At 40.8% G+C, this 21,380-nt stretch overlaps 1 protein-coding gene across 1 annotated transcript in view; it reads left to right on the top strand.

Annotated features, from left to right (window-relative positions):
- The first annotated feature begins 19,790 nt into the window (after window positions 1–19,790).
- Window positions 19,791–21,380, top strand: part of LOC117475795 (aminopeptidase N-like) — a 20,113-nt gene continuing 18,523 nt past the window's right edge. The window contains exon 1 of the mRNA XM_034122141.1: window positions 19,791–20,456. Within this exon, the coding sequence (XP_033978032.1) occupies window positions 19,852–20,456 (605 nt within the window). The 5' untranslated portion in view covers window positions 19,791–19,851. The remainder of the gene's footprint in view (window positions 20,457–21,380) is intronic.

Below are 21,380 nucleotides of genomic sequence, written 5' to 3'. Positions count from 1 at the left end.
AAACAATAATATGTACAGTGTTAATAGTTTACTGTATTATTAGTGTCTAATATTACTGCTATAACAATCACACATTGAGTTGTTAAAATCAGACCGTTGTTTTTTTTAAACAGTCTGAGGCTGCTTTTACACGGGAACGTTTGCGTTTATGCACAGTATGCGTTTTCAAAAAAGTCTTCCGTTCACATGCATTCGTTTCATTTAACGTGTCTGTTCAAACGAGAGCGCTGGAAACGCTGTAGTACATATGCCGGGACTGTAAGTGGCGCTGTACTTCCACACCGAGACTGCTCGAAAGCGCTGGACACGCTGTAGTACATATGCCGGGACTGTAAGTGGTGCTGTAACTTCCGCCACAAAATACACCAAAAGCAGCGAAGAAGCCCCCGAAGCAGCCCGGAGCAATGTTGCCATGGCTACCCTTCTGTTTATGCCCCGCGGTGGATTAGCAACATGTAGTAGTTCATGTAATTCTCCATGTCCACTTGTTGCTGATGGTTGTGGTAGAGGAGCTGTAGATTTTGCACTAACATCTGTAGCATGGTCGAGCTGTAGATGTTGTACTAACATCTGTAGCATGGTCAGTAGCAGTAGCACTAGCAGTAGCTACTGACAGTAGCTACTGGCCATGCTACAGCAGTGAGCAGGAGAGGTGGGGCTATCGTTATTTTTTCAGGAAATATTCGTATAGAGGCGATTACACGGACTCGTTTGACCCCCCAGAGAGTTTCGTTTGCAAATCTATCCACCTTGGGACCCGTTATCGTTTGTGGGGTCCGTTTGTTACGGCCTCGTGTAAATAATAGGGCTATACGTAAGAGAAACTATGCAGATACAAGCCGTTTCGTTCTCGTGTAAATGTGGCCTGAATGAAACGGCAGCTCTCAGGTGATCACACCTAATGGCCCATCAGTCACAGCTCTCTCACGCCCCCCACCCCCCCCGATCTTTCTTCTCCAGCAGTTAAGTTAACTGTAGGTTACACTGGGTGACAAGCTTACAGTTATGGCGCGTTTCCACTACAGCGCGGAGCCCCGTTTAAGAGAGCTGTGACGTCAGCGGCCCGTCTTTGGTTGCGTTTCCACTTGGCCTAGTACCGGCTAGCGGGTCCTAATTCACAGTTTTTCTGGCCCCATAAAATCGTGGTTCTAGGGTATTGAAGTATTCGATGTTCTCGCGCCCAGGAGAGGAGTTTAAAATAACGAGACTAATGGAGTCTCTGAAAAGGTTCAAATGGGTAGTTTAATTAAGTAACGTGGTTATAGAACAAGCATGGGTAATGGAGAGACAAAGCCGGTGTTGTCTTGAGGGAGGCTGCAGCGAAGGAAAGGGACTGAGTTATCTTTCGTCCTGCCTTTTTATCCACGTCTCGTTGTCCCCCGCTGTGAAGATAGCGGGACCGCCCCTTCTCATCTTGTGGGTTCGATATCGCGAGAGCACAGATGATTTCGACATTGGTATTCTCTGCCTATTTCCTTAAGCATTCTCTCCTCCTTATATCTGTCATGACTTTCTATTTAATACCTTATAAACAGCTGTAATCGTTAGTTTAGAAGTCCTAGAAACACTTTTACGACACCGTTCTCGTTTACGGTAGCTCCCTCTGACGTCATAGCTACTCACGTAATGTGTATACACTCCATGATCAACTGTTCCTTCATTTAATATTCAGCAGTAATAATATCTTAACGTCTATCGATGTAGTGTTAAAGTCCGTACGATTTGGTGTGTAACACTCCAAGTCATTTTCACTTACATTCAGAAAACGTAATATTCAGTCATATGCTAACCGGGTAAAGGATTTTCAGAATAAAAGCTTGGCATTGATTTCCTGAGAACTTCCGGGTTTTTTCCACAATAAAACAGCTTTAAACTGGCGATATATTTTAGACTGAATTATGCTGTTTAACATTGATTTTAATTTCTAACAATCCCTCCTTTCACACCTTTTAAGGTGTGAACACAATACTAAAAGTAATGAGTTCTTCATCTGACTGCTTTTAAACTGACGGTATGTTTAGACTAAATCATGCCATAAAACATTGATTTTAATTTCTAACAATCCCTCCTTTCACACCTTTTAAGGTGTGAACACAATACTGAAATCAATGAGTTCTTCATCTGAACTTTGGCATAGTACATAACTCGTATCAAAAACATACTATCAAAATGGAATGGTTCAAATAACCGTCATCAAAAATACAAACAATACATTGGTTGGTCTTCTGGTGTAAAAGTTTTCCCTTGTGCATAACTTTTAGTTTTAACATTCAATATCACTTTTTAAAATAGCAGCAACTTGTGGTATTAGAACATTTCTTACTCCCTCCTTTCATAGAAAACCGTTCCCATACCACATTCAGTGTTAAGGCCCTTGTTTTACAAAGTATAAAAACATACTATTTAAAAATCGCATCACTAATAACAGTATTAAAACATAAAAGTTGGAAACCTTTTTTGAATAGTGCAAAGTAAATACCACTTTGTAGCTGGTTCTTCATTCTAATGATTTCATCATTTGAAATATCACATGATTTGGACATTCTTTGAACAATCTCATCATTTATCATCCATATCATTTAACATCATTTACAACCCTGTCATCATTTTCATCAATATCTGTATATGGGTTGAGTCGTCTTGTTCTGCTAGCAATTGAAAACTGTTCCCTTATGAGAAATGTACCCTCCCCCCCTTTCATACTTTTTAAAGTATGAAAGTAATATGTTCTCTAGAAAAGGCCGTGGTGATCAATCGGTACGTTAGGGTAGGTACATGGAATGCAACTCCAACATCTAGCACTCCCCTGGTCACCCCCTATGCTATCCTTGTACACTGTGGAGCCTAAACTCCCTCCTTTGACTGGTCTCTTAGCCCTACTGGTTTTTTGGGTGTTTCGCCATGTTGATCAACTGCCCCACTGTCATTGGTACTGCATATATAAAACATCACTGGCTGTACAAGTGCACAGGTCCCAGTCTAATCCTGTAGCAAGACTGCATACAAGGTTTTAGTTCCATGATACCATCAAACATCTACTCTGGGATACGGCATTTCAGACAGTCATTTCTGGGAGAAGATTTTAGTCAGTTACAAACAATTGGAGAATTTCATCACTTATGGTTCCTACTTCATTGGTCTGTTCTAATGCAGTGATAAAGTTCCTTAAATGGTGTGAAAACCGGTGGAATATCAATAACTCCTTATACTAATTTATCTTCAATTCTAGTCTACTTAAAGAACTATGCTAACCCCTTTAACAGTGTGTGGAACCTTGGTGTCCGAGCATGCAACAGTTACTCCCTCCTTTAGCAAGGATTTAAAAACAGTAGTTATTTCATCCATGTTTGTAGTTCAATTTAGGAATTTTCACTTATGGCGGATATGTTTCTACTTTAAATAACATCTCTAAATTTCAGGTCATCCCTGATTAAATGGATGACCATCAGGAGGGTGGTGGCGCTTGTCTTTTAAACTCATAATTTGGTGCCGTGCGCTCCCTGTGAAGCTACAAGTAAGATTTAAAACAACTGCTGGGTGGGTTGAGTGACCCCTTCTCTCTAAACGATATGGGTTGTCAAAAATATGCATCATTGCAATGAGTGATCCAAGGCCCCGCATGTATACTCCCAATTATATTGCTTTTTTCCAAAATTAAATTTGCAATCGCTCTTTGCCCAGTGTCCTTTAAAACTCTACATCTTGGACAAACAAATGTTATTTCCACCTTAACAGTTATCCTATGGTAATAACTATGCTACGATGGCGAAAACAATACTTTAGATTGGGATACTATATTTGGCTTGGTATTAGCTCTCCCTTTAACATTGTCCAACTAACACAGATTTGTCTGCTCTTATAGAGTGGGTCACTAAAACTATCCCTTTAGCTGTAGATCAATATTGTAACACATTAGATCTCTACCAAATTCACCCATGAATAAAATCTTTTAGGGAATAATTCGTTTCCATGATGGAAAGATTGAAAAATATGTTCTACTCTGTACTCCTAAGTCCCACAACACCACTGCTTAAGTGTAAAGTGTGGTGAATATTTCCATCATGTCTAGCCCTTTATCTCACAGTACCCTCAGTGTGTTTTAGGATTATTTCCTCATTTTACTTTAACAGTTTCCTCTTTATTACTATTTTAATTTACCATTTATTAATTCATGGCTAATAAATCTTTTGTCTTTACGTATTTATCAAGTCAATTCAAGTTTGTTTGTGAATAAGTGTGTTTATGTATAACTCACTCACTCCCGTTTTCCATTTTCTCCTCCTCTTGTTGTCTCAAGCCACGACCCCCTCACATTCTGTTTAGACCATGCCAACTCCTCTGGTTCCGTCTTCTCCTCAGTCCATCAGCTCTTAAATCCTTTCGCTGGTACTCTTTTCAGTGGCCCAACTGCTTTGCATTTCATCTCCTTCTTTAGTCTCTTCGCTGTTGTATGGACGGCGTATTCTGCTTTCATGTCCCACACTCTGCTCTTGTGCCAAATCTCGTGGCTCAGCTTGGAACTTCATGTCCTGGGTTAGGGACTGATGAGAGTATGCCTCTTTATGTCAGCATGATGTTCTGGTTCTGGATGCCTCAGGTGGAGAAGGTTCTGGATGCAAGTCTTGTCGTTGTTGGTTCAGCTCTGGTTCTCTGTCTGTTCGATGGAGGAGGAGGAGGAGGAGTCTCCTGTAGTGAGGTCTTTTGTCTGATAGGGGTCGTAGCAGTCTGACAGGCAGAGAGAGAGAGAGAGTCCAGGTCTCGGGACGCATTACCTATAGAAATTCTAACACACTGAGGTAAAGTAAATCTAACCTTCTCCACTCTATCTTCTAATCATACTATCTGTTTTAAATGTTAAATGCCATCTAAACACAATTAATGTCTACTAATAAATGTACTATATCTCTAAACATTGTCTTTTCTCCCACTGTAACACATCTACTCCAAATAACTCTTTCAGGAAACCATTTTCTTCTATAAATTGAAATACTTACATGTTTCAAGCACCACATGTTTCACACACTATAAAAGGACGTCCCCATATATTCTCCAATATTTTAAATCTCACTATTACTTAGCAATAGTCACTTTTGTGACTGGATACATCTGTGCACAGTCCCCACAATCTGTTGGGGAATTTTGTTCATAGAGTTTGTACATACAGTTGTCCTCGTGGGTTAGTACCCTGTTTCTACTGTAATAACTTTTCAATAATTATGCTCGGGTCACCAGTCGGTTGTCCATAGTCTTAACGGGGGTGTTTCTGGTACAGACTAAAACATGGATCCAGTGTATTTGGAGATTCCCCTAAATTGTAAATTCCCATCACTTAAATATTCCGATCACTTAAACCCATCTCATCATTTGATACAAGAACTGCATATAGGGGGGGTGAATGATCTTGATTGTAACCTCCTCATCTTTGGGAACGAGTATTTCTAACTCCTCCTCTTGTTGCTCAACTGATCTTTTGGCTCTGGGGATAAGTGAAAGTCTCTGAAACACAGCTGGTGTTTTGTTAGTGATGTGGGCATTTTCTACGAGTGAACTAATGGATCCATGTCTTTCATGATATTGTACTCCCCATCCAACCAGAAAGGTGCCAAGTGTAATGAGCACAATCAACAATGCTATTCTGACTCTTATCTCTAGGGGACCCCATAATTGCTTTGGCTTTGTTCTTGACATTTTATCCATGGTTGTGTCAGTTATAAAATGTAAATGAGTACAAAAATAACGTATACGAAAATGGAAACAAAACGTTGGACTCTTTTTCAGGTGAAAAAACAAAATAGGTTTTCACTTTAGTGTACAATCTATAAAAATCTAAAGACAATTCGTCTTTTGAGCTGTTGATCTTAATCGTATTTCTATTTATTGTTTTTGTTCCAGCTCTGCCAAATCAGTCCTAGCTTCCAATAACTTTTCTGGAAGTTGCCAGTGAAGGGTGACAATGTGTGAGGTGGTGTCAATTTGCTCCTTTTTCTTTACCTTTAAACCGGAGCGCGTGGGAAGTTCTTTACAACTTGTCACGGTTCCGACCACCGGGGATCAGCCCACTGTGTTTTGGGAACTTTCACCCTCACCCAATCACCTGGCCGAACAGGAGTCTCTTCTGATGTCTCGTCTGGTATCTGTGCAGTCTTTCCTAGCCTGTGTAGACAAAAACTTGGAAAATATTACTCAGAGCTAACATATTCATCCACTTCTATTTGTCTAATATCTAAAACTGGACCACTCCCTCCTTGGAGGAGGCCCAAGCTTTGGTATACCTTTTGTTGTTATGCGACCTATTGTTGACAACATGTTATTATTTATCAACTACAACGTTACCGAAATCCATTATCTGACTAATCATGACCTTCCCTCCTTTGAGCATAAAATGCTCAATTGGTATCGCAATGATTACTCTATTATGAATAGGACATGAAAAACCCATAACGTCGTAGCAAACACATATAAATCCTCTGTGTACCCACAAGGCGTTCAAAGATGTTGTGTGATGTATCGTCTTCCAATGGTATAAATGCACATTGACTAAAAATCTGTCATTAGTACAAAAATATAGTTTACTTCTTGTTAGTTCAATAATGGCTTTTGTCATGGTACTATGTATCAGTGTTGCTGCGAAAAAACCACACTGGTGTTGCTAATACGTCTTAATAGCTCTAGTATTAGAGATTGGCTGACACTGTTAAACAAACAAATCATGACAAAATAATATGTCTTTAAACTAGTGGGAAATACGAACTACTCTCACAGAGGGTTGCACGCAGAAGAACATGAAGGGCTGATGTCCCTCACTTAAAAATAGATATTGCTTTATGCACTACTTTATAAATCAACAAATTCACTTGAACATAAATAAATGAAGACTGATTCTTGAAACTGTTGTAAAAAACCCTACAACTTCTTCATCCAAGCTCAGTGTTATGTTATTTAGTTGGCAGCTCATGCCTTAAATCAGAAACTTCAGACCTATTATAAAAATGTGTTTATGAGAGAATGTAATCTGACTCCATATATACCTCAACTTAATAAATGAAGTTCCCCTTTAAACACAGCCCCGGTCTTCTGACGGGGTCTATCTATGGTGGCTGGTAAATGTTGTGCCAGTTTCTGTCACTCTGTCACTGTTCTCCCGCTAACAGTCACTCTCTAGTTCTGCTGGGTTCTTGTTGACTTCTTCACTGGTTTGAGACAAGCGATCTTATTGAAACACCTCCCTTTGTAGCCAGACTTCACCACAGCAGAATCGAGTTTCTGTTTTTTTTTTTTTTTAGCAGCTTCACATCAGGTGTAGCCTGTACTGCCCCTTGAACTGCAGTCGATTTAAACAGGAGGACTTGGTAAGGACCCTCCTTCTTGGACGAGGACTAGGCTTTCATCTTCATATTTTGGGCGTAAACCCATTTTCTTGACCTCTCTAGCTGTGTGGGCACACTAGTTTTCTGTGTGGGGGAACAACATCACTCGTAATCTCTTTCCTTCTCATAATTACAAAAATAGTCTGCTAAATGTTCTACTATGTTTTAATCTTCTTATACTGATCTGTGGATGATTTATATTTAAATGCAATATGCTACTCACTATTGTTAAATAACATTCAACACATTCATGTTTGGAAATACTACTCCTCTTTGCCATCCCTGAGACCCCCTGCCTCTGTTATAGTCATGGAAACCTCCCCTGGGGTAACTGTGTGGAGAGGCGTTGTTTGGTGCAATGTTCTGCGGACACTCTCTGGACCAATGTGTCAGCTGACCACATTTGAAGCATCCTTCACTTTGGGAACCTCTTGCTGTTGATTGAAAACGTCCTCCTCTGCCCCTTCGTTGTATGGGAGGGTATACCTGTGCTTGCGGCTGTACTTGGGTAGGCAGATATGCAGGTGTTTGCTGTTGAAGATACTGTGGTGCTTGTGGCTGTACTTGGGTAGGAAGATACACAGGTGCTTGCTGTTGCTGGAGTTGTGTGGGACATGCATTGGACCAATGTGACGTCTGACCACATGTGTAGCAGCCACCATTCTGGAAACGTCTTCCTCTGAAACTTCCTCCTCCGCTTTGTTGGTTCTGCATTTGATTCTCTGGTTCTTCCTGAGTTTGAACTGTTAGAGGTGTTCGCCCTGCCTTCTCTGGTTCTATGGCTATCTCTGAAAGCTTCTCCTCCCTTCTCCTTGTCTTCTTCCTACAAGCCTCAATGTCTTTCTCAGCTACCTGCATCTTCAAAAGTCTTAGTTTTAGTGCTTTCATCACTTCGTCATTTTCCCTCTGTGTTGCCTGGTATGTCATGTCTTGGTGAATGAGATGTTGTCTCCATTCTTCAATGGGTTTAATGTCTAATCCCACCTTGTCTTCCAGGCATGCCTGCACGGATTGGGGAAGGGCTTTAATGACCGCATTCTTCCACAACATCACGACAGCCGGAGAAACGTCATGTCGTTCTCCAGTGCTGTCCTCCCACACTCCTTCACATCTCTTCAAGAAGGCATGCATGTCTTCCTCCGTTCCTTTTTTCAGGCTGGTGAGGGCATGTAAACTGTATGCTGTCGGGTAGATGTGACGAATAGCAGCTCGACCTGATTTTGTTGAATGAAATGTCATCTGGAGAGTTGGCGCATTTGGCCTCGAAATCTACTGCTCTTGCCTTTAGTCTTCCTTCTTATCCGTCCTAGCAGTGCCCTCATGTCTCCCAAGCACAGGTCGTCTTGGACAGTGTACTTCTCCAGATCATTCACCCACTTCTGACCTCCTTTGGTGAGTGGAGGTAGCTTGGACACTAATGTTTCCATGTCCCTGTGAGTCCATGGTTGGTATTGAAATCCTCCTTCTCCAGCTGCTATCACCGGTAACATGTGGATTGTGCAGTTCTTGAGTCTTCCAGCTATAGCTACTGTTGTAGCGTCTTGAGATCCGTCTTCCTCTCTTCTTTTGAGTTCCTCCTTCAGCTGGTTAACTTCACCAGATAGCATCCTTACTTCATACTCCATGTCTTTGACACGTGTAGCTGTGGGGAGTCCATCCAACTCCAATACTTCTCCTATAGGGGCTTGGTGAAAAGGGTTGTTCTCTGATATGTTGGAAAAAAACACTTCAGTTAGACTTGGATTCTGCTCTTGAGTTTGGATAACTGGAGCCTCTTCTGTTATTCCTGCTGTGTCTTCCTTCACTGGCCGATCTGCCGCTTCTAACACATGTATGCTGTTTGTCAATCCCTGGCTGGCATATTTCAGATGGAGCAGCAGACTTGTAACTGTCGTTTTTCTTTTTTCAGCTTTGTTCATAGCGCTTTTTTCAGGTCCATACCAAAAGGGGTGTCTGGTGTGGATCCATGCTTCTTGCTGGTCTAAGTATCTCTCATTCTCATAAGCAACTACAGCTTTTCTATGGGCTTTTGTTGGGCCAGGTTGATCATCTGCTGGAATCAATCCTCTCGTCTGCCATTGATCAAACAATTCCTGTATCTGTTTCCAGTTCTTTTGTCTGTCTGATGCATGTGTTGTGGCATCTGATCTGACATGTACCTTTGCCTTGATGTCTGCAGTTGACCCTGGCTCTGTGGGTGCTCCTAACTTAGTGTATTTTGGCGACATATTGCTTAAGTAGTTGGATATAGTTATTAAATGTATCCAAGATGAATCACTAATCTTCTGAATAGTACCTTCGCTCCTGATAGAAAATATCCTATGTCATCTGAACTTAACTTCAATACCTGGGATTTTTTTTTTTTTTTTTTTTTTTTTTTTTTAAAGATTAATAAAGTAAATAAAAAATATGCAAAAAATTTTTTTAGTTTTTTTTTTTTTTTTTTAAAGATTAATAAAGTAAGATAAAAAATATGCAAACATTTTTTAGATTTTTTTTTTTTTTTTAAACTTGTACAGTGGCTTGGCTTTGAAATATGCAAATATGAATAGAAATCTCGTAAAAATCTAGCTTTACTGTGTATAGTGTATTCCAAAGTGCATGAAATTATGCTAATGTCATAAACTATGTTTTTACTTCAATTGTGTGGTGTTTAGGTATTCTACAGTCTAGGACTTATGTAAGGTTTCTTATCTTAATATCAGGAACCACCTGTGATTCTATCTATGTGTGATGAAGTACGCGTTCATCTATAATACTTGAAAGTAAACCTTAGCATAATTATAATCAATTGGTGTTGTATTTATACGTTTGTCCTTTTACCCCTATTTCTTGTGCAACAATTCTGTACAACCAGCAGAGTGCGCTGTTGTAGTTTTTCAGCTTTTTTTTTTTTTTTTTTTTTTTAATTTTTCTGAAAACAGACTTCTTTTTAACAAGAAGCTTATTTTCTTAAAAACTATCTTTGATATGGGAAAGAAATTCACTTTATGATTAAACAGTCAAACTTAAACCAGCGAATACACTTGCAATCACAATTTTTAGGATTAATGGACAAAGCATAAAACAGCCATCAGCACACACAATTTTTAGGATTAATCGACAAAGCATAAAACAGCCATCAGCACACACAATTTTTAAGATCAGATCCAAACACCAACTCCAATATCTATAGGTAACCTGATTTATCAAAATGTACTATTTCCTAAATCCAACTGGGTCAAGAAGAATGGTTTGTTCTTCACAAGATGGAGGTCAGAAAAAGGACCACATGGATTACAAAGAACAAAGGAGTCTGTCGAATTAGCATTTCTTGAAATGGCGACTGCCTTGTGTCTTGTTTGAAATACAGTCAAAACAAGATGGCTACTGATTATTTCGAACTCTGACCCCCAGAACAAAAAGATGTTGAAAATATCCCATGTGGTTCTCACTGATAAGTTCAAATAATGGCTTGGTGATCTTTAAATGGACAAATGGAAACCCTGGTGTGGTATGACAAAGTTTAAAAATACAACACAAAACTATACTTTATATTCAAAATAACATTTCGATGAATATGGGCTTTATCCTAGAGATATCCTTATCTTAAAATGAGGAGCCCTTACGTCATAAGCCTTAAACCTATCCACGTAATATTTGACCTTATGGTCTGGTGATTATCTGATGTTGCTTAGACACGCTAGTGTGGGACCAATATGGAGACCTATCAGCTACCAAGAACAGACCGTCGTCATATATAACGTAATGCTGCTGTAACTCCTATTACCGTAATCCACTCTGCAATATCTTGGTTGAAAACACAACAGTATAACACCTACAAGCCTTCCTTACTAGTTTTGTCGTCCCTAACGACTTTCACACCCTCCGTGTCTTTTAATATTGTCCTACACAATATTTATCGTCCCTAACGACTTGTATCGGCTGAACCGACTTTAAAAGATTAATATTAAAAACATGCAGTTGGTTTAATGAATCAAAGAAAGGAAAATACTTACCCTTGCTTGGTATAAAACAACGCCACGTGGTTTGGTTTAAATTTAGATATTTAACATTATGCACAGTTATTCTCCGGATCCGCTGGCCGCCATCAAACACACAAACCTAAAGTTTCCTGCATAAGCTAGTGAAGATTTGTAGTCACTGTAGACCGGCAAAAGCACAGAAAAGGTTCGGAAATAGTGACGGCAGATAGTCCGCGCGAGCCCAGTCACGTGGGCAAAGCCCACGTGATTGCAACTCGCATAATTAATATCGTTACGATCAATTTAGTCGCTCGCGAAGCGAGCGATAACCATGCAAAACACACTAAAAACAGGGAAAAAGACAGGTAAAAGCCCATTAAAAGTGGCCTAAATCATGACAGTAGGTAGCCCAACGGCCTACAGTGACGTGGGCGTAGCCCACGTCACTGTAAACGAGCACATTATTGATATTGGTCCGATTATTATTAGGGTCTGAGACCATAGGTCGGCGAAGACCCTATTGAAATCGGTCGCGCAGCGACCGATAAACCTGCGAAAAACACATAAAAACAGGGAAAACGACCGGCAAAAGCACAGAAAAGGTTCGGAAATAGTGACGGCAGATAGTCCGCGCGAGCCCAGTCACGTGGGCAAAGCCCACGTGATTGCAACTCGCATAATTAATATCGTTACGATCAATTTAGTCGCTCGCAAAGCGAGCGATAACCATGCAAAACCCACTAAAAACAGGGAAAAAGACGGGTAAAAGCCCATTAAAAGTGGCCCAAATCATGACAGTAGGTAGCCCAACGGCCTACAGTGACGTGGGCTACGCCCACGTCACTGTATAAACTAGCACATTATTGATATTGGTCCGATTATTAGGGTCTGAGACCATAGGTCGGCGAAGACCCTATTGAAATCGGTCGCGCAGCGACCGATAAACCTGCGAAAAACACATAAAAACAGGGAAAACGACCGGCAAAAGCACAGAAAAGGTTCGGAAATAGTGACGGCAGATAGTCCGCGCGAGCCCAGTCACGTGGGCAAAGCCCACGTGATTGCAACTCGCATAATTAATATCGTTACGATCAATTTAGTCGCTCGCGAAGCGAGCGATAACCATGCAAAACCCACTAAAAACAGGGAAAAAGACGGGTAAAAGCCCATTAAAAGTGGCCCAAATCATGACAGTAGGTAGCCCAACGGCCTACAGTGACGTGGGCTACGCCCACGTCACTGTATAAACTAGCACATTATTGATATTGGTCCGATTATTTATTATTATTATTATTTGAACTCTTATTACGCACTTTTGACCCCCGCCACATATGTGAAAACTCACCAAATTTTGCACACGCGTCAGAAGTGCGCAAAATTGCGATGTGTAATTGGTTCCGGAACTTTGCGTAAAAAATTGCGTAGGCCACGCCCACTTCCGTTTTTAACGTTAACTCCCCCTACTTTAACTTTCACGTAACCGAACGAAACTCGCTAAGCATATCTAAGGTGCGGAGACAAACAAAAAAGCCTCTTGGAGGGGTATAAAATAACGTACAGGAAGTCGGCCATTTTGAATTTGGCGTTGAAAAAGGCGTAAAAAAACGCGATTTATCGCGTTTTTCGTCCTCCACGCAAAATCTATCTTCTCCCAGGGACTTTATCCGTACGACTCGAAATTCGTCGGGTAGCATCTCGAGACATGGGCAATTAAAAGTTATCACGGAAGTTTTTTTCTTTCGCACAGCGCAACCGTTATTTGACGCCAAAGTTTGCGTTCGCTCGATGCTAGGCCCATCAAACGCCATGGAATACGATGATGTCATCACTCAAACTGACATGCTCAGAACGCCACCAAACTTCACAATGTTGTCTTAAGTCAATGGAAAATGCTCCAAACTGCACCAGACTTCAGATGACAGTTAATGGTCCGGCCCTCAACACATTAATATGACAAAAGTCAGTTTTCCTCAAAAGCTGTTGCCATGGCAACGAATCCCTCGCCATATAACACGGTGTCGCCGTAAATCCAATGGACACGGTCCCATCGTCCCCCAATCTTCACTTTTATATCACTGGTCCATGACTCAACAGCTCTACGTGAAATCTGAGATCTCACCGTATGCCGTTTCCATGGCAACGCATCCCACGCCGTAAAACACGATGTTGTCTTAATTCAATGGAAAAGCTTCCAAACTGCACCAGACTTCAGATCATGGCTACTAGTCCAGCCCTCAACAGCACTATGCCAATTCTGGGATGTCATCATATGCCGTTTCCATGGCAACGCATCCCACGCCGTAAAACACGATGTTGTCTTAATTCAATGGAAAAGGTTGCAAACGGCACCAGACTTCAGATGACAGTTAATGGTCCGGCCCTCAACAGCTCTACGTGAAATCTGAGATCTCACCGTATGCCGTTTCCATGGCAACGCATCACTCGCCATAAAACACGATGTTGTCTTAAATCTATGGAAAAGGTTCAAAACGGCACCAGACTTCAGATGACAGTTAATGGTCCGGCCCTCAACAGCTCTACGTGAAATCTGAGATCTCACCGTATGCCGTTTCCATGGCAACGCATCACTCGCCAAAAAACACGAAGTTGTCTTAAGTCAATGGAAAAGCTTCCAAACTGCACCAGACTTCAGATGACAGTTAATGGTCCGGCCCTCAACAGCTCGAGACACCTACACACACACCTCGACGTGCGGACAACAGCCTGCGGAGCGTCGAAGACCCGCTCAACGCTGCTTGCAGCTTTAATTTCTATTGAATTTGATTACTCTGAATCAAAAGTAGCCCTTGAAATGTGTTTAAACAGAAACCTGTGTTACAGTGGAAAGCCTATATCCTATACAGCCTAATACAAAGGCCTATACTATAGGCCTGTGTACTATACAATGCTGCTTACATGGTTGTTAGAAAAATAAAAATGTATAATACACAATATTCAGACACAAAATATACACAGCTTATATTATAAGATTTGCTGCATTGCCAATACATTATTTTCTAAAGCTGTCTGCTATTTTTCCATGTGCTAACTTCCAATATTTTCGTGGGATTCTGTATCAGAATCTAACATTTCTTGAAAAGAGAGGTTTCACTTAATGGTGATAGTTTGGATAGATGGATTGGGATTCCCCATTTGAAGGCACTGTTTCTGGAGTCCTTAATATAAGACGTTGGAACGATTTCTTTAACTCCGTCGTCCAAGTATTTAACGTAGGCAAACATTTTTGCTTAATTGATCGTTTGATGTCAGTCCAGAGCCCTATAATATCAATTCTACATAAAGAAGCAGGTAGATTACAAATAAATGCATTTGATGCTCCCAGTTATTTGCATTATCCATCCTATTATATTGTTGTCTTTTTCCACATTTAGGTGCCAGTCACACTTGTTACTCTGGGGAGAATTCTGGAGGCAGGCGCGACCCCACTCCCCGGAACGTTCCTTGCTCGCCTACACCAAGACCTGGACAACCCAGGTGGACTTGGGGCCTTTAGCATTGCCGGAGAGGATCAGGAGGGGACACGGAATTCTGGAGCGCCCCCGGGAAGAGATGTGGGCCAGATTTGTCAGAGATGTAAATACATGCTGTGTGGGTCAGTCCAGAGCCCTATAATAGAAATTATATTATAGATCTCTGGATCAGTCGAACATCTCCTGTCTCTCAGCCAATCACAGAGCGAATGTAACTATACAGAGCGGGAAGCGCGTGAGCTGAGGTCTACCTCAGCTTCCCGCGGTTCACGCGCTTCCCGCTCTGTATAGTAAATACCATAGACTGCATCTCTCTTACATATTTTGTCTGTGTGCAGTAGACGTCGTATATATATATATATATATATAATGCTTGCAATGTTTTGAACTCCAGCAACACAGATAAGGTTTAACAATTAAATTATACTAATCAGTTTAGAATATCCAAGTTTCTTTTTTGGCAAATAAATTACTTTTATCTAAAAATATTCTTTGTTTTTTCTCATTTAAAATTACAAATGTAATCTTGTAAATGTTGTGTTTTGTCTGAATATTTCCCCCCTATGGCATGTACAAGGCATGTATTTCACAATAAATACCGTGTTCAAAAAACAAGGTAATATCCTCTATATATAACCCAGAAGGATTAAGTGCTCTGACAAACAGCTCTGTGCAAAATGAATATTGCCATACAGGAATGAAAAGTCAATAAATAAACATGTTGTTAAAACTCACACGTTTTTGTTGTTTGTCACATGTTGTTGCACGTCACAAAGCACAAATATTCCAGAATGTAATGCTTACAGGTCTTTGGTTTGGTTCCCATGAGTCTGTCGTGTCTATTTTTCTCAGACCCTTTGTTGATCAGGCAAAAACATTGGCATCCAAAGGTGTCTTGGAGGGAAAATGGAACCTGTGTGAACAGCAAAGCTGTTGGACTTCGTTGCTGTGTAGACTCAAAGGCAAGACCTACAATGCAAAACACCCGAAAACACCACACAGTTTAATGGGTACTTTTGGTTGCAGCTTCTGTCTACATCCTGGTACTCTAATAGAGAAACAGGTGACAGGGTAGAGCAGAAATTCATGACTTAAAAAATGGGTGAACAGACGCACATTTGTTGCTTTTCCAAACGCACATGAGAGGGAGTAGTATTGCTCAATGGTTGTCATACTGTAGCTTGTATTTAGCTGTAAATTTTCCTGAAAGCACCAGCTAAAACTATGATCAGCTTCACTGTTAGGTTTCCCAAACAGTGCACAACACAGGAGCCGATGGAGCTGCTCAGTCAGTTTTTGGCCGTTTCTCAATGTCGAGTAAACCTGCTGCAGAGCCACTATTTCAAGTATACTACATCATTGAGTGGCGCCGAATGACTCTTTAAATGCATGTTAAATGCCCAGCATTCGGCGCCACTCGATGACGTAGTATACTTGAAATAGTGGCTCTGCAGCAGGTGTACTCGACATTGAGAAATGGCCATTCTGTCTGATCTTTAAGTTGTGCCTCTCTGTGAATACTCTCACTTTGAGATATTACATCAATACAATTGATGAAGCAATAACAATATTTATAAATAAGTCCAGCTTTGTAAATATGAGGATTTGCTGTTTTTTTCCTTCTGTTTTATATCATTGTGTATGTAATGTCTATGCCTCTGGAAATTTGAATTGGTATTTTCTTACTGTTGTGTAAAAATAACAGTTAAGCTATTCATCATCGTAAAAGCAATTAACAGATTAATTGATAACATATGAATGTATAACTCAATAATTTAGGTTATAAACTATACTTAGTTAATGAGCCAGGGGGTTGGTTGTGCCAATGTAGATGGACCATGTCTCATAGTGACTTTTTGAAGGTCTATAGTTTTCAAAAATGCATTATAGCATTGCAAGAATATAAGCTTTCTATATGCTATTACTCCTTATTTCAACCCTATATCATTGCAATTCTACATTTATCAGAATTTTAACTCTTTAAATGTTTGTTTACGTAATGCCATTGCTTGTGGGGTATTTTTTCTTTATGGAATAGATCAATGATTCACAAAAACAAAATGCATTTGTATTTGTAAAGATAAACATGAAAAATTGCTATATATGGTCGAAAATAGTAAAAAGCTACATTTTGAAGTCATGTCATAATTACTTCTTTCACACCATGTTACAGCATGGACCAGCATGAAGTCCATGCTGGTCCATGCTGGTATGCCGGTTTTTGCGCCGGCAGACCAGCATAATGACCAGCTTCACCAGCAAAGACCAGCATGGACCAGCATGGACCAGCATGAAGTCCATGCTGGTCCATGCTGGTCCAAGATGGTCCATGCTGGTCCATGATGGTCCATGCTGGTCCATGCTGGTTTTGCGCCGGCAGACCAGCATAACGACCAGCTTCACCATCAAAGACCAGCATGGACCAGCATGGACCAGCATGAATTCCATGCTGGTCCATGCTGTTTTTTTCAGCAAAAGTGACATGTGTTGTCAGGTTGGAGAATATGTCTCTTCATGTGTTTTGGCACATTTGTGTTTTTTTATCTGCATCGGTTCTGAAGCTGCATTGAGTTTCTCCTGATGGAAGTGTTGTGGGTTGTTGTAGCGCGTTAGCACCTGTTGGCCACTGTACATGGTTGCACATAGTACACAAAATGATCGTCGAAATAATTCAGCAGTTTTTCTTTTTTAAATTCTTTAACAGGAAGTTACAATCGAAAACAAGTCTAAAACTTTTATTTAGATTGCCCATTATCTCCAAAAGTGCTTCATGCTAATTGCACTCGGGCAAGAATTAATATCATTTTATTGGTACAAATGACATAATTAATTCCGGTTCTTGATAATTCCTTAATGAATTGAACTTTTCCACTGTTTTAACAAAGCTATATTTACCTATGTTAAATCAATACCTTCCTGGGATTGTAGCCCATGTTGTATGGACAGATGTTTCTGGTGTTTGAACTACTACTATTACTTGAAAATGAGCTTTGTACAGATATTACAAGTGGAAGTGTTGTCATCTTTCTTCGTGAATTGAGGCCACACTTTGGACCCTTTCTTCCTCTCAGCCAGGACTTCTTCTTGCTGACATTTCTAGAAGTCTAGACGCATGCCGAAAAATGATAAAATCACTTGAAAAATCGGAGCTGAATAATACCGATGGATTTACAATTTTGGATTTGGATTCTGCTCCCTATGCACTGTGTTGTAATGGCCTGGATTACTTTTTCAACATGAACTACAGCTCTACCTGAAGTGTGCATGGTCCATGTACCATACATGAGACTAGATGATGTGTAATGGCTGCTTAGAGTTGTGAAAATTGCCTTTTTAAATGAACTAAAAGACAAAATTGTGAGAGAGAACTAGGGAATAATGTATGTGCTGTTTTAAATGTCATTCCTTTTTTAACCTGAACCCCACCTGAAATCTGTGCTTTTGCAGTTTACATTCTAAACAGTAGAGGTCCTTATTGTCAAAGATGGTGATTTGTTACAGCAGTGTGTGTACACATGCACTTGTGTAACAGTTGTAATCCTTTCACTTCAGTTATTGTGCTCATGTGTTGTACGTGTGGCAAGTGTGTGCTTGAGGCTCGTCACAATATTTCGATGCACATACATGTGAGATTTGGTTGAGATGATGAACGTTTTGAATGTAGAACATTTCACAAGATTCCTCATAAAGAACTGTATTCAATCTCGTCATTCACACGCAATTCTTTATTTCACAAGCACCATTAACGGTTTGACAGATGAAGGCTCTGATCCCAGAGATGACCCCCTGGTTTCTGAGAAAAAAATTCCTCCTGAGCCAAGCAAATGCATAATGTGGGAGTAGAAGAACCTGGCATTCTGACACATGCATTATCTGGGGACATTTCGCAGAAGAAGAAGTGATAAATTGAATTTCCTGGGGAATTTTTTCTTGGGTCACATTTAATGCGGAGGCGTGTGGTGCAGTGGGTTGTGCGTTGGTTTTCGGATCAGGGGGTCACGGGTTCAAACCCCACTGCAGTCAGCATGTCGTTGTGTCCCTGAGACACTTCACCCCAAATTGCTCCTGTGGGGATTGCCCACATTATTGAGTATGTAAGTCACTTTGGATAAAAGCGTCTAACAAGTAACATGTCATGTAATGTAATGCACATCATTACGGCCGTTAAACAAAGGTAATGCCCCTCCACCTGGCTCCAGTCTCTGCCATGGTATCTCATTGTTTGAGACATCTTACTGTTTCAATATGGTCAGGTTGGTTTGATTTCCTAGATCCTGCAACAGGAACATCTGTTCTCAGTACAAACATCCGTCGGCGCACCCTGCTCAGGGCCCATTTTCTCCTGCACTGTTTCCATTTTGCCTCTGATGTTTCCTCTCCTGAGGTGAGTAATTATGTGGGTGTTGTGGAGGCGGTGGTCGTGATCTCCTGAGGTTGGGCATTTCTAGCTAATTTCCTAAAACACTTTAGATCCTCCTCCTCTTTTCTCTCCTCTCTTATCCAACCCCTCCTCCTATCCTCCCTTCACATACTTCTCGTTTCTAGGTCAGGATCTCTGTTGACATGTATCTTTATTGAAGCCATCATCTGACCCCCGTGCATTGCGGTTTTTACCAGGAGCCATCACTGCACCCTGAACCTCTGGACACCTTCCATTCCAAGCTTCTTCTGAAGGACTATTACTCACCAGCAGCTCATTTTCTCCATTCAGGCGTGTGATTATTGTGATCGTAGTGAGGGAATGTGTGATGAGTGCAGTTTAGGGAAAGTGTTTCCTGAAGTTTACCTAACCCCTTTATTAGTGGCAAGACCTCAGAAACCACCTCCAGATGTTTGAGAGGACAATCTGACCGATTATTTACAACACGGCCAGTGAACATCGCCCTCTTCACACGGACGCTTACTCTTTGCTCCTTTGGCAAAGGAGGTTACTTGGTTGTGAACAGATCACTGCAGACCAGAGGCACTCAAGCTGAGGGACTCATCGGACTCATCTCTTCCTGACAAGCACCTTCAGGACAGACCACCATGTCTAAGAGCTCCTCGGTCACCAAGGCTTTCGCCGCCGCCTTCGTCGTCCTGACGGTCTCCGCCATAGCAGGCATTGTCACCATGGTCATTTTGTACAAAACCCAGATCGCTACAATGAATCCCACGCCCCGGCCGACTTTCCCTTCCACCACCACGGGTCTACCGCCCGTCATGCGGCTTCCGAAGAACCTCGTCCCGGAGAGATACAAGGTCTTCCTCTGGCCTCGCTTCTACAGCCAGATCATTGAGGAGGTCAATGTCACCAGCGCCAACCAGACGTGGCACTTCTCTGGAAACACCACCGTTTACTTTCATTGTGTCCAGGGCACAAGCTCCATTTACCTCCACAGCCAGTTCCTGGATGTGTATGGTCCAGTGGTGGCGAGCACAGACACAGATGAAGGGATCCGTGTTACCAGAATGGAAAACCACCAAGACCAAACTGACTTCCTGGAGATCGAGTTGGATTATGCTTTGAAGACGGGGGGGAACTACAGTTTGTTTCTGGCTTTCAGAGGAGAATTAGGTTATCTCGATGGGATGTATGTTAGCACATATAAAGAAGGTATCCCAGCTCATGAAGACGATAGAGATACAGACAGGTGGGTACAAAGAGTTTAAAGCTTTTGAGTGTATGTGTGAAGAATTAGTGATAATGGCTTAAGAAAACATCCTGCCAAGTTTTAGCAAGGAAACCGTTATTCACCAAATGTTAAAATTCCCTTTATGTTTTACTTTGTGACTTCAAGATTCACACATATATGGAAATGGATTAGGGCCACATGTAAAAAAAAAAAAAATGGAGATCTGACCAAGAGTTATTAATTTTTTGTTCTGAGATGTAAAAATTCCGAGAAGGAAAATCTGAATTCTGAGAGAAAACTTTTTTTTCTTAGAATTTTGAGAAATTCAGATTTGAACTAAATGGAGCCCTAATCCTCAGTTATATTGCTACGGTTTCACAGAAACTGAAAGAACGTATGTTCAGCATTAAGCCTTTTTATCTGACACCCACTAAAGTTCTGTGTTGTAAATTCCCCTTCCTTCCGATTTAGTTATTAGACCGAATTTGTTAGTCTGTGACCTTCTGTCTGTCATTTTCTTTTACTTAGTTACCCTGTAATCATGAACTCATTGCTTATTGATGAATGAATAATTTTTTATTTTCTAATTACTCGATACTGAAACATAATTTGTTCTGACATTACTTACAGTAGCTCCTCGAGCCATCTGCTATATTCAACACATGTAGAAACATTGAGACATTAAAGAGGTTAAAGAATTATTTTGCTTTTATTTTGGAGGTTTTCTTTAACGTTGGCCGGTTAAAACATTCTCAACTGAATGTAGTGAGACCATACTAATATCATCACTCCATTGTTTACTGTTCTGTCGGAAAGATAAAATAATATACACTAATCTTATAAAAAGATAAAATAAGAAAGTAAATCCAAAGTAAGAACAAATGTATATAGTTGTCGGCTGCAATATGTTACGTATATATGCAATATAATATGTAAAACAAT

The sequence above is a fragment of the Trematomus bernacchii genome, unplaced genomic scaffold, assembly GCF_902827165.1.
Source record: "Trematomus bernacchii unplaced genomic scaffold, fTreBer1.1, whole genome shotgun sequence".
Taxonomy (NCBI): domain Eukaryota; kingdom Metazoa; phylum Chordata; class Actinopteri; order Perciformes; family Nototheniidae; genus Trematomus; species Trematomus bernacchii.
Note: the sequence above shows the minus strand (reverse complement) of the source record. Positions and strands in the feature narration are given on the sequence as shown.